We start from the raw sequence: 14974 nt of genomic DNA, 5'->3' as shown, positions 1-14974 counted from the left end.
TTGAACAAATCAAATAGTGATTTTTTCCAAGTAGAAATACTAAAGGTGATTGTTTATCTCTATTAGATTGACGTATATTACGTCACAGAATTGGGCTCGTTTATCAATGAAATTTTCATGAAAATAGCGTCTCTAAGTATCTTAATCAATAATATCAGTATTTACTGACATAATATATAGAACTAGAATAACAATTTAAGCCTGGTATTTTTTTTATGTCCCATTTTAAGCAGTTCATATGAATTGCCAGACTTCTTTTTCAGTACGTCTAACAGCTGAAATTCAGGTCAATAACTGATTATAAAGTATTATTATATATTACTTATTTGTGTGGGATCGGTCCTAGGAATGATCACCCACCTTTCAGTCTTTTTTTTAATATTCAATGATCGATCCTATCTATCCTAAAAGACTCCAGGGAATGAGTGGACAGACAAAAAATAATAACAACGATATAAATTTAAGGGGATGAAATAGGGTTCTCATTTACTCATTCAGGGAGAGTACTAAAAATCATAATATACAGGGTTCGGAAGCAAAACGTGGACTGAATGACTGATTTGAGAAAACTGTCAATAATTTTATTTTTTGACAAATAATTTTGAAGTTTTAATAATAAAACATTTAGATATGACCATAGTGGGAAAGTTCACTCAATATGGCCGCCCTCAGCAGCAGTCATAGCCTCCACATAGCGGGGGAAAGCCTTGGCGGAGTTGATGATGAATTTTTCAGACACTTTGTTCCACTCCTTCACAATGGCGGCCTTCAGGGAGTCGATGTTCGGATAAGATACCCGGTTAGTCTCCCTCTCAAAAGTGACCCACACAGCAAAGTCCCACGTGTTCAAATCCGGCGAAGATAATGGCCACATGTCTTGGGCCAAAAATCAGCCATGTTGTCGGTGCAGAACTTCTAGCATTAGACCGATGTGTGTCATGATGCATCATGTTGGGTTCACACATAGTTGTCCTCTGGGTTGGTAGCCTTGAACCATGGCAGTATGGTGAACCTCAGCCCCTTGTAGTAGGCCTCCTGGCCGATTTTCGCCCCAGCCTTAAAAAAGAAGGGAGGCATCTTCTTGCCGTCGGACGCCACGATCCCCAGGACCATTGTTTTGGCCGGAACACCCTCTTAACATCTTCTGGTGATCCTACAAGCCAACGGTCGTTCCGACGGTTGTAGACCTGGTCCACGGTGAAAATCTTCTCGTCAGAGAAATTTTTACTGGGGATACATTGGCATTGATCCCTGCACAAACTTTCTTGCACCTCTGCAGTCTCCTTTCCTTCAGAGTGTTTATCAACAAGTGGCGAGGCGACCTTGCGTAAGAGGACAACCTCAAGTCCTCCTTCAAAGCCCTCCTGATTGTCCCCTCGTCCACGTCAAATGCGTTAGAGAGGCGAATCATGGATTTTGTGGGGTCCTCCTTGATCTTCTTCTTCAGATCCCCCAGAAACTCAGAATCCTTTTTCAAGTTGTGTCCCCCACATCTTTCTTTACTTAAGAGGTATTTTCCATCCTTTTTCATCTTGACCACCTTGAAAATGAGGCTCCTGGAGCACTTCACAATGTCCATAATCTCTGCCACATCAATTTTGGCGTCCAGAATGTCTGAGAACCTCTGCCTTTTTGCTTCTTGCTCACTCATGATGAAATATTTGAGATATATTTATTATTTTACTTATGCAGAAAGGACAGAAGATTTGGAATATGCAGGGGGAAATCACAAAACCTCTCTATTTTAATTACATAGTAAGCATTTATTAACAGTCCACGTTTTGCTCCCGAACCCTGTACATACGTGGAGAGTGGAGGATTTTCAGGAATATACAAAATGAACTAACAATAAGTTGTATTTTTGACATACAAAAATTATATTGGTAATTAATTAAAGATTTTTATCATTTAAATTCTCATTATCACCCTCAATCTTTGGTTCAAATATAGCCGTATCTATTTCTAATCAAATATTTTAAGAACTATTAGAATCCTCATTATTACTTTTCTGATGTACTTCATCTTTCTAAGTTATGAAATTGTATGCATAGTGTAGAATTCAAAAATAACTTCGATATCATTCGTCCTAATCTTTGCTAATATTATAATATTCACAAAAGTGATTGAATAAATTTGAAATTGACAATTCTTAATTAATGAAAAAAATATAGGCTATGTTGAAACGGATTTCAATATACAAAAATAAATTTAAAATGACCATTTGGATGTCATCATCATGTATTAAATATACACACTTTATAAAGAAAAAAATAATAGCAAAATTAATATAAAGTATGAGTCAAGAGTAATTCAAAAATGCTTCAAAATTATTAAAACATCGACATTTCCTTCTATAGGACAAGGGATCAGAGGGCTCCGATAAATATAGTATTTAAATTTCCAATAGAATAGAAAGTCTTCAAAGATGTTCGTCTGTTCTGGTTGCCTTTATTTAGGAGCTAAAAAGTAATCTTTCCTTCATAAAAATTATCTTGACTTTCATGAAAAGAAATGTTGGTCACTTTCCTCAAAGTTAATTGAAATTACTATAATGCATTTATTTTTATAAATTATAATTTATAAAAATACAGTAATAATTTTTTATGAGTAAAAATAGTTTCATATACAGTCAAATCCGTATAAACGTGACTTCACTGAATTACTAACGCTCACAATAATTAGCCTTTGTTATTATTATTATTGCACTTCATAAATTTTTTTAAAACAATTTTTAAAATTTCTACACAAGGATAATAATAATAATAAAACTAAAATAGGCACTCAATAAAGTCCAAACCCTCCGCCAAAAATCAAAATGAGTTATGTATTTAATTTTTTTGCAAAATTATGGTCAATTATGCATTTTTTACGTTGCGTATTACCTCCACCCTTACCTCTCAAAATTTAATTGCTTCTTACTGTGATCATATATAATCTTCGTACCAAGTTTGATCAAAATCGATCCGTAACTTTTGTTGTAACCCTGTGACTAAAAAACAAACTAACTAACTAGAAGGGGCACTTGGTAGAGCGGAAAACCTCCACCAAAAATCCAAATGAGTGATGTATATAAATTTGTTCTAAATCTATGGTTAATTATGCATTTTTACTACCGCCAACGAATTTAAATGGAGGTTATGTTTTTACAACTGTTTGTTTGTAAGTCACCAGAATTACGAATTTTGAGACCTCAGGGTCAAGTTAACGCAAAACGTAACCATAATCGACCAAAACTGTAGACAAATTGAAAAAAATAACTAAATTTGATTTTAGCCAGAGGTTATGCACTCCATCAAGTGCCTATTCTAGTTTTTCTAAACGTGTGTCATTCAAAGAAATATATTCAGACCATAGAATAAATGAAAAAATGTTTTATCTTCTGAAAAAAATATTTTTGGTAAAATATAATAGAAAAATTCAAGGGGCACTACTTCAAAGGACGATAGGGAATTTTTTTCTGCCTAATAAAAATAACAAATTCCAAATTAGCGATACAAAAATCAAAGTTTTTTGAAACACCCATGGATTTTCCACAACTATTTGTATCCATCTGTGAATTTTTAACCTATAAATTACGGCCAAAAGTTGGATTTTTTAACATCATATTCATTTTATGTTACGTAGCTTATGGAGAAAAAGATTTGTGCCCCGAAAAAAGTTATTTTTTAATTGAATTTGTTCAACATATCTGGATTTTTATGTCTAATTGTACCCAGTGGATGATGATAGTGGCACTTTTAGATCCAGTTGCACCAACTCGACATAAATTTAAGGGCAACTTCATTTTAATAATAATTAAAAGTAATGAAATCATAACTTCATGGTTTAAATTTAACTCAACCAGCCCAAAAAGAAATTATGGTATATATATTTTTTTAAACGGTCTTCTCAGGAAATATCGTTTATTAAGGACATAAAAATAATATTTAAGATTGACCTTTTCTAAAACAGGTCAATTAAAAAAAAATTAAAGAAAGATTATTTTCTAAAAATAGGTGGAAATAAGGGCTCTTTGTCTTATTTTCTAAAAAAATATATTAATAAAAAATAATTCGAAATATTTAAAAAAAAAAAAAATAATTCAAAGTTAAACTAGACTGGAAACTTGGAAGAACGTAAAACCTTTACTTATAATTATACTAAGTTATGTTCTTAATTTGTTGCAAAGTTATGGTCGATTATGCATTTTTTACGTTTGATGTTACTTTGAACTCTCAAAATTTAATGGCCTCTTACTGTGACCATATAGAATCTTCTTACCAATAATTTTTACCCAGTATTCTTGTTACTTTAATTAACTTCTATTTTAAGTCGAATTTAAACTGTATTTCCCATAAAACCAAACATTTCATGAATAGGGAAGAGCAGGGCAATTTGGGTTTCTTTAATATGTTTATAAGTTTATGGTTAATTTATCATTTATTTTCTATATATTTATATAATATATATGTTTATTAGTTATTTTGATTATTTGAAATATATATTTATAGTTAAATTAAATTTTATTTCGATTACACCGATAAATACTATTATTTTTCTCAATTTCTTATCAATGATCACTATTGAACCAACAAAAATTCCCTATAACAAAATTGATATTACAGCTAAAGTACAGTTATATACTTTAGAAAATTGGAGCCAAAAGTAACATATTGTTTTGAACTTTGTAACTAAAAAACGACAACTCAGCAAACAATTCCAGGGCAGTGTACAAAAAGAGTACATGTCCGGGCAAAAGACCACCGTGATCAATATATTAATAAAGAGACTTGGAGTACCACGCAACCTATCAACATTTAAAATGTTCCGTGTGTTTTATATTTAGCTTAGTAATTCATGTAATTGATAGAATATAATAGTGTATATCTAAGTATAGTACTACTACATGATCACTTCCCTTGTGAATGATATCAACAAATCTGGAATTTTTATCAAGTATATTTAGTATTCGAAAGGAGCAACAAAGGAATGCTTTATACTAAAAACAACATGAAAAAACAGTATCAAATATGTTTTTAAATACAACATAAATAATTATTTATAAAATGAATTATAATTCATCATTAGAGTTCCGCTTTTATCCATTTACAAGTCCAGATTTTTCTGGGTTAAGCCGATTTTCGTTGGACTTAAAATAAATGTCTAACTTTAAATAGGGAAAGACTCAAATCAAAATAAAGAAACAAAATTTGTTAATATTATTTTAGGTAATATTATGTTAAGTAATCTATGGGGATTCTTAAATTTGATCAATGTCAAAATATTAACACTCTTCTTTTTTGGCAATCAAAATATGGTCTTATTTTGGGTTGTAAGTCCTAAGCATTTTTTAGCGTGCGAACCTGAATAGGGTTTTTTAGGAAAAGAAAAGATTGAAGTAGTTCCAGAAATGAGAATATTAGAGACCAGTATATCTATCAAAGATGACAGTATGTCTGATAGCCTGAAAGAAATAGAGGAAAAAGTTAGAAAAAATAGAGCCAGATATACGTACCTTATACGGACGAACCTACCGAGCCGCATGCATGATTGGAATTCCTTAATTCTTCCCAAGATAGTTCACTTGTTGAAAATCAGACTATTCAATGAAGGAATCGCTTACAGAATAAAAGAAATCCTATGTTTCAAATTTTTGAGAACGAGAGGGAAAGAAAGAATGATAATCTGGAAGATACTTACTTGTCCGAGAAAGTATGGAGGAATGTGACTGCTTCTGATCAAATACTTAATCATTGCTTTTTTTGTGGTTGAGAAGACTTTTCGATAGGATCATCTTTTCGAACAGGCTAATGGAACATAACCTGGTGGAAAAAATCGGATGTGAAATTGATTTAACGAGAGGAAAAGGGCCTGATGAAATTTTGAAACGCTGAAGACGATAAATACATTCTGGGCAAAAGTTGCAATCATAAGCAAAGACATATCTTCGAAAGTCCTCCCACTTATGAATTGGCAAGAACCTGTCCAGAGAAATCGAATGATTATTTATTTGGCTGGAACGTCCATCAAAGGGATGCTAGAGTACGTTGGTGAGATCTTCAATAGTTAAATTAATCTATATGAAAGTCAAAAAATAAAAAGGCTCTAACTATAAAAAAATATTGAGTTTCATAGGCGTGAGATAGATTCCAGAAACACCTTTTTCAACTTTATAAAATAGATTACAAATTGTAAAAATCGCTTTCTACAAATCGACAAACCCACCAAAACTCAATACATTCAACATATTAATCGCAAGAGAGCCTCGGTGAAAGAGGAAGCACCGACTCACAAAATCCTTGAAAGTCTATTGAATGGAAATTTTGATTATTTTGTTTATTGGCTTAAGTATTAAGTCACTGACACGATTACGGACATTTATGAGAAGAGCCCGGAAGAGAAATTTTTTTTTACTGTTACGCTTATTTAGAGACCCTTGTTCATTTTTATGGAGAAGGTGAAAGTACTAGAGATATAAGAAACAAGATATATCTCATTGTTTTCCATACGTATGGAGTTATTTTACATCCAAGACACTTTTCTTTTATTAACATGGGTCTCCGTCAAGATAAAATTAATGTTTTTATACCAAAAATTTTCATCGTTTTGATTAAACTTAGAAGTACTCGAACTCCAATACCATATAATTTTATAAGTTTAACTCTATTTGATATTCCCCAGAATGATAATACAATTATGTTTGTCAGAGGTTAGAGCTTTGAAGTGAAGGGATTCAGAGGATTCATTGGAAATATTGAAAGACATTGGGAAAAGAGGGACGAACAGTCAAGACTTTTGTATTAATATTTGTATTTCAAGTTGTGAGTTGAAGTATATAATAGTCAAAAGAGCTTCTCATATAAAGAGGATGCGCTCCTTCAATAAAAAATTTCAAATTAGGGGTTTCATTCAAGATTAACGACTCAAAAGCTCTCTTCATTAATAAATCCCAGCATCAACTCGCGAAGATAGTATGATGACGTTATCAAAAATTATCGTGAAATAAAGTAAAAAATAATTTGAGATTTTTTCCTTATCGTGATTTTAGTTCAATATTACTTGTAAATTGACGGACCAGATATGTCAAAAGAAAATTAAATCAGGGACACCATATGTTTATTTTATTGTTGCCCTAAATTTTTGCAATCTTTAAGTAGGAATAACAGGACCTCTGTAGGGCTAATCAAAATAATTTATTAAAAGAAATGGAAGATAATTAGTTGAAGAATACAAATCCATGTACCACTTTTTTGAGAAAAAGTACTTCAAGCGTCATTTCTAGTTGTCTCACCACAAATGCACCAACTATATCTTCCCTTATGCCTCTTTGTACAACTGGAAGTATTTGTTACACCAACAAATAAAATTACTTTACCTCCAAATGAATTAGTATCTTGCGTTCTCCCACCTTTTATAAGATTTGCAGCAATACCAAGAGAAATCAACTGGTTCATGCAATCTTTCCTTCACTTCTAATGTTTAATAGTAGAGAATTGTACAAAAACGTTACTCCCTAAAAAACTGAACAGCAGCAGGGGGAGGAAGATTCAAAAATTTATTTTTGTATATATAATTAATCTGGGATATAATAAGTATTTATATATATTATAATATTATTAATCAGAATTAATATAAGATACTGATATTGTGTTGTGGTTTTATTTTTTCTTTCAAATTGTTTTAGTGTGACCTGCTCGAAGGAAAAATAGATAGTAAATAGGGTTGTGCGCGTATACAAAAAAAAAAAAATATATATATATAAATATAATTTATTATGAGAGTTCCACTTTTATCCATTTATAAGTCCAGATTTTTCTGGTTTAAGCCAATTTTCGTTGGACTTAAAATAAAAGTCCAATTTTAAATAAGGAAAGACTCAAATCAAAATAAAACAACAAAATTTGTTCATTTTATTTTAGGTATTCTTAGATTGGATTGATGTCAAAATATTAACTCACCCCGTCTTCTTTTTTTGGCAATCAAAATATAGTCATCTTTAGGGCTGTAAGTACTAAGCATTTTTTAGCGTGCTAGTTTTTTACTATTAGCAACCTAAATAGGATTTTTTATCTTCTACAGCTCTCATCCTTATTATTGAATTCTTAAAATTGAAGTAATTACAAATAAGTAAGGTTCTAAATCCTAAGCATTTTTTAGCGTGCTACCTATTTAGTTGTTGGAAACCCTGAGCACTGATTTTATCATTATTCTTGAGGAGAGAATATTTAAGTATGAAGTATAGCCACGAGCGTGTGTACTCATGAATGACAGAGAAACGAAGCCCTTGTTGGAATCTGAATAAAATTGAGAATCGAAAATAGAATCATCCCTACTCATGTATATTTCCTTCATCCTATAGCTGTTCGCAGCTAATTTGATGAAATCTATGCAGCCCTTATGGGGGAGGTGGGCGGCATTTTGGTTCTAAATCCTATATTTTTGATTAATCCTAGAGAAATACTATGTGTAGCGTAAGATTGATTGGAAATGCAGGAGGCTTAAGAGCCCAGTATTAATCTAACTCATATCCCTGCAAAATAGTATAACCGTTGGAGTTGTGAGATATATTTCCATTTTGATCAATTATTTTTCTCTAATTTTGCAAAAATATCAAATAAACCGTAAATTTCAAATTAAAGAAGAATAAGAAAAAATTTATAATTTTCAAATAAAAATGAAGGCTCCTAAATTCAATCTTTAGCCAATGATTAATCTTCTTGGGAGAGTATTCTCTTTAGTTCATTATATCTTTTATTTTCTCGTTAAATCCATATTAACGAAAGATATAGCTTAATACTGATCATAATAAGTCATCTTAATCTATAATTCACTCAGTCAAAGATCCAAAGCAATCTTCAGACGAAAATTCAATAAGATTAAATAGCACATTATCATTGCTATACTTCTTTAAATAATATAAAAAATATTATTCAAATTCATTATAAAAATTGATTTTTATAAATAATTTTGTATTTTTTGAGCAATTTACACATATTTTGGTTTGTTTTTAAGGATTATGTAAATCAATTAATTATAAGTAACATAATATTTACAATCTGAATATTCAGAAGGAACTTTCAAATTATAGCATATACATAATAAAAATCAATAAATTAATAACATTTTATAATAGATTTGCATTGAATATGAGACTAAAGCCTATTTGTATTAAAATTATATTAAAAATAATTCGAGCCATATGATCATATCAGATTTTGAGCGAAAAAAGAAAAGATTTATAGGGATAAATTGGGTTATAGAAAGTACCTATTACTGGTAGAAACGTGGCTGAATATACATAATTATTCAATTGCCATCACAAAGTAACTAAATTCAAATGGGAAAATTCAATTATCAATGTCACAATATAACATATTTAACAATAAACGCAAAATTAAAAGACAAGATCGAGTCAGATTTGATCCAAACTTTTTCCACTAATAAATACACATTATGATAATAATATGTACATTAATTTTTGTGGAATCAAGGTGATGACGAAGACATTTTTGAATTCGCTTTTGGATCCTTGTCAGGAATCATTGAATAGTCAAAGAAAGCAAAGTGATGCGTATTGGACTTTTTCATCATCTTTGATCCCTCAACAGCGAGGATTTCCTCATCAATATCTCTCACTGATTGAGAAACATCATCATCAATGGGAATTAAAAGATCACTTCCAGCACTGAGAGTCCTATGTCGAGTTTTATTAGGTGGATTAAACCGATCAGGATAGAGTGAAAAGTCAGAGAAATGAGGAAGACTTTTTCTTTTGATCTGAGAAAGTTGAAGGGACTCATTTACTGGTGTTCCAGGTGGTGGATGAATCCCACAGGAGCCATCTCCAAAACGAGATGGAGGACTCAAGTAATGACGAGAGTCCTGAGGAGGAGATTTTCGATGAGAAGAGAGATCGGATCCCATCACGTGAATTTGAAATGACACATGATGTGGTTGTCACAAATGAAACAAAATGAAATTTTATCAATGGATTGATTTTATTTGATGAGCAGCAGTGATGACCCAAAGAATACCACCTGATATCATTCAGTAAATATACGCAAAGAAGCAGAATAGCTCAATTAACAGGCAAGTTTCCAACTGTCGCCCTCTTTGAGGGATAAATATGAACACTCACAATTTCTTCACTTATATAAGACATAAGTAACAATGAAGTCTCTAGTATTATGCATTAGATGTCTGAATGATACAAAAAAAGTGCGTCAAACGAAGTTTTTCTATAAAATTAAATATAAACATAATTTCTGCTGCTTTTTTAAAGACGGCCGAATGTAAATTGACGTTTTTCCCCTTTGGACGTGACGTCATTGCTGAGACTAGCTATACGTCAAATAACCCATTCTGTTTTATTTTATACTTATATTTTTTTATAACTGTATAATATAGAAAATTCATATTTTGGGGTACAAACTTTTCTTGAAAATCCAACTTAAGACCATCGTACCAATGGTATATTTTTAAAAATAATTTAACAAATAATAATTAATATATAACTAACCTAAAAAAATTAGAATCCTTAATAGGAAAGAAAACATTAAATTATGAAAAACTTCGCTGCAAGAAATCAAATCATTATTTGTGACACAATCTATTATCAACATTTTTGTGAAATTATCAATTATGATCATGAAATTAATTAATCGTTATAAAATTGTATCACTGAATATCCTCATGTCTCATGCCCATGTAGTTTTCAAGTCGAGTGAAGGGATTAAAAAAGAGTAGTTGAGTGACAGAAAAAAAAAAAGATTCTTTCAAATTAAAATGAGATTATAATATTACAGCAGTACATATGATTCTATTTATTTCTTTTAATTCCATTACAAATCCACAAGAGTAATATTAAATTCAAATATGGAATGAGCTACTCATTTACAGGAGCATTTTCTTCGATATAAGTATTTTTACATAAATTTCCCTAGATACCCAATCATTCATTTAATATATACAGGGTTGTATGGACGCCCAAAGGCCAAGTTATTTTTACTACGATCAGAACTCAGTAAAATAACCTGTTGACTGGGTACTGGTTATTAATGTACATAGCCATACATTCTAGCTGTATCTTGGTTTATCGATGGCCACTACAGTGTCTACCACCATCTAACAGGTTCTCTGCGTACAAACATCAGATACAGAGATAAAATATATTCTTGACACGTTTCCACTCTGAGAGACTATATTTTTCATAGTGAATATAATAAAGGAAATACATATATATGGACGTCGAATATTATTATGGTGGTGTTTCCCTAAGAGAGTCGACTTAGTAGATGGCCTAAAAGAAATGTGGGGAAGGGTTTTGACGTCATAAGATTTTTAAACCAATGAAATGATGGGTATAGAAGGGAGCGTTGTGTGTAGATTGAAGTCATTCAAATAGGCTATTATTGGCGTTGAGGTCTAGGTTAGAAGGTATGTGTGTAGCTAGAGAGAGGAAAAAAGAAAGAGAAAAAAAAGAATAAAAAAGAATTTTTCCCTCAAACTCTGTTGGAGGAATATTTTTGTTCAGACATTTGTTGGGACTAGCAGCATCATCATTATTACCAAGGACGTGGGTATAAGATCTGGGTAAATATCATTTACTTTTCTACTTTGTTAGAGGTGGAGTCCTTTTTTTATTTTGCAAATGGAGAGTGAGAAGTTGGTTTATGAGTGATTGAGGTCCTTGGAAATGTCCTTTAGCTCTAGCTACTGCAAGGAGTATGTGAGCCCGAGAGAGAGAGAGAGAGAGAGAGTGAGTCAAGAGTCAACACACCAACTTGTTTCTCTTTCTTTCCTTCTTTCCATATGGGACTTAGCAAATCCTTAAATATCCTTTTCATCCTCTCCTTACTCCCTCATGGCCAATGGTCTGAGGTCCTTACTTGTCGTTACGCGATATTTCCATGACCTTTGAAGACTGTACCTGAGTAAAGGAGGAGGAATCAATAAGTTGAAGTAACCCACTTGTTACTGCCTTTTCCCTAGATAAGATTCTCATATTTAATTCATGTATTAATAGAATTGAGAAAAGGTACTCCATTTTTTTATTTAAGTATTTTTTTTGCGATTTTTATTTGATTCTAATATTTGTCTCTGTTTCCACACATACATATTGATATTATAATGTCTATGTATTCATGTGTGATTGACTCATCTAATTTGACTGATTTCGTTTAGGAGTATTTTTTTATTGAACATAGTGTCTCCTTTTATTTTAGTTCCTGTCATTGTAATTGGAGTCGTCTCCTGTTTGATTTATATGATGAGTGTATGCATGTCTATAATTGATGTGTTCAATCGTATAAGTAACCAAGTATATACTTTATGTCCTTGCTTAATTAAATAATAATACGAGTCAAAAGGAGGATTTTCCTGGAATCCTCAAATTGATATTTTATCTAAATGTAATTTTAATGAAATTAATGTTTTTAACATTGTACTTCGCCGAATAAGCTATTATATTTCCTTCCATCAGATATTCTTCGGATGAGGACAAATATTGGATACCAAGAGATTTTTCATTCTGTTCACGCCAAGCGAGGTAGCGGTCAGTACCAACATCGTAAACGAAGAAGATGTCCCTTAACGTGAATCGAAATGTTCAAGACAATTTTTATCGCTATAAAATGCCCCGAATCCAAGCCAAGGTTGAGGGCAAGGGCAATGGAATCAAGACTGTGATTCCTAATATGGGAGATGTAGCTCGTGCCCTTGGCCGTCCTCCGACTTATACCACCAAGTACTTTGGCTGTGAGCTTGGGGCTCAAACTTTAGCTGACAATAAGAATGATCGTTATATTGTCAATGGACTTCATGACGCTCACAGGCTTCAAGACATTCTCGATGGATTTATTAAGAAATTTGTTCTTTGTGAGAAGTGTGATAATCCTGAAACGATCCTTATGGTGAAGAAAGGGATTATTGGTTCCAAATGCAAAGCTTGTGGTCATGTGTACACTCTTGATATGAGACACAAATTGACTGCTTATATTCTTAAAAATCCACCAGATAAGTCTCTGGATGCATCTGGTACATCATTAACTCAGAAAAAAAGACCGAAGCAAGCGTCGCGAACAACAACAGAAAGATGAAGAAAATCTGAATGTTATTAACAATGATAATGACGATGACGATTGGGGCGATGAAGATTGGGGTGAAGATACAAGTGAAGAAGCTCAACGTGCAAGACTTTTAGAGCTCACTCGAGGTGTTAAGGGCCTTGCTGTGGATGCTGATACCGACAAAAGTGAAGTTGAAAGAATTAATATATTTCATGATTTCGTTAAGAAACGAGTAGATTCAAATACTCTCAGTACATCAGACAAGGATATATTTTTGGAGGCGGAGCGTCTAGAAATCACAAATAAGGCTCCTATTGTTCTATGTGAACTTGTATTAGTCGATAATGTTCTTCCTCAAATCAAGAAATGTAAGAAGCTGTTTTTGAGATTCACTCATGATAATCAAAAAGCACAAAAGTATTTACTGGGTGGTATTGAAAAAACTATCGAAGTTATGAAGGATGCACTTTTGCCTAAAACTGCTCATATCTTGAAAGCTTTCTATGATGAGGATATATTGGACGAGGAAGTCATTCTTGAGTGGGGCAAAAAAAAGTCAGCAAGAAATATGTAAGCAAAGAACTGTCAGGCCTTATTCACAAGAAGGCCGAGCCATTCCTAAATTGGTTAAGAGAGGCAGAGGAAGAAAGTGATGATGATTCGGATGAAGTCGAATTAGAATTTGATGAAAAAGCTAAAATATCATCTCTAAAGGAGGTAAGCTCTCATTTCTTAGCGAGTCGCCAAATAAATATTTATGCAAAAAAATTTGTCTTCATTTAAATTTGTACTGTTGAAAATATTTGTCAGTCGCATAGAAAGATGTCTCCCATCACTAAGTTTGATATAGTTTTGCAGCTGAAAAATAGCAAATATGCTTTCTCCCTCTAAATTTAGATTTTTATTAAGCATTGAGCTGAGAGAAACTTGTTGACTTGAATTAACTATCGAATATTAACATTACTTTTAATATTTATTCTCTTTTTCTTTAGGTTGAAGATGTTTCTACTGAAGAAAAGAAATCTAATGGAACGACAGGTGTTGGAAAAAGTAACGCTGCTAAGGTAGAAGAGGAAGATGGAGACGATCTGGATATCGATGATATTTAAACGGTCCTCTATCATACTCAATGATTAATTCTGCAGAAATTTATTTTATTAGACTGTAAAATTTTATTGTGTTTATACACACCTGATGACCACCGCGCGTAAATGAATGTATCTTTTTATTAAAACTTATTTTTTTTGATATTCTTGCTGAAGAAAATAGTAAAGTCGTTACACATAATATTTGATCATTTCCAAACTTTTCACTCTATTCAAAGAAGAAGATACACATACCACCACCTCCCTATAAAAATACCTAATTATGTTTCTGAGTGTCTCAGTAAGTCATGAAAATAAAATTGTCTGTCGTATTATTTTCCGCTTTTTGCTTATTCCACCATTCCTCTTTATCATTATTTCAGTTATTTTTCGTTCAACATTATAATTTGCCTATTTAATTGATGCTATTCAAGGACCAAAAAAAAAAATATATATTAATAAAAAAAAAAGAAGAGGAACTTTGTTGATACATTATGGTAATAAAAAGTCCCCTCTGGTATCCTATGAAATTTCTACGTGTGTGTTAGCTTTCGTTGTTATGTGCTGTTTGTCTACTATGGATGTCATAAACCAAAATTTTATATTTGTATATTATAATTTTTTATTGATTGGAAAAAGAGTATCTTTTTTTTCTTATAAAGAAAATTGCAATCATTTAATAATAATAATTAATTATTTTTAGTTGATCTGTAGATTGATGTATGTTAATAAAAGCAAATGTAATCGTTGCATTTCTTTTCTTTAAAATATGTATTCAATTGTGTCAATACTGAATACTCATTCCTAATATATGTTATATGTATTTCGAACATTAAATCTGTT

The 14974-nt window shown here is 31.7% G+C and overlaps 1 protein-coding gene across 1 annotated transcript; it reads left to right on the top strand.

Annotated features, from left to right (window-relative positions):
* Positions 1 to 11411: 11411 nt before the first annotated feature.
* Positions 11412 to 14466, top strand: eIF5 (eukaryotic translation initiation factor 5). Its single transcript, XM_040707557.2, is given in 5 exon segments — positions 11412 to 11571; positions 12461 to 13048; positions 13050 to 13593; positions 13596 to 13763; positions 14039 to 14466. Coding segments are annotated over 4 exon segments (1317 nt in total). The 5' UTR covers positions 11412 to 11571; positions 12461 to 12560; the 3' UTR covers positions 14156 to 14466.
* Positions 14467 to 14974: the final 508 nt, after the last annotated feature.

The sequence above is a fragment of the Lepeophtheirus salmonis genome, chromosome 2 (genome assembly GCF_016086655.4).
Source record: "Lepeophtheirus salmonis chromosome 2, UVic_Lsal_1.4, whole genome shotgun sequence".
In the NCBI taxonomy this organism is placed as follows: Eukaryota; Metazoa; Arthropoda; class Copepoda; order Siphonostomatoida; family Caligidae; genus Lepeophtheirus; species Lepeophtheirus salmonis.
The sequence above is the reverse complement of the archived record's forward strand: the minus strand, read 5'-3'. Positions and strand labels throughout refer to the sequence as shown.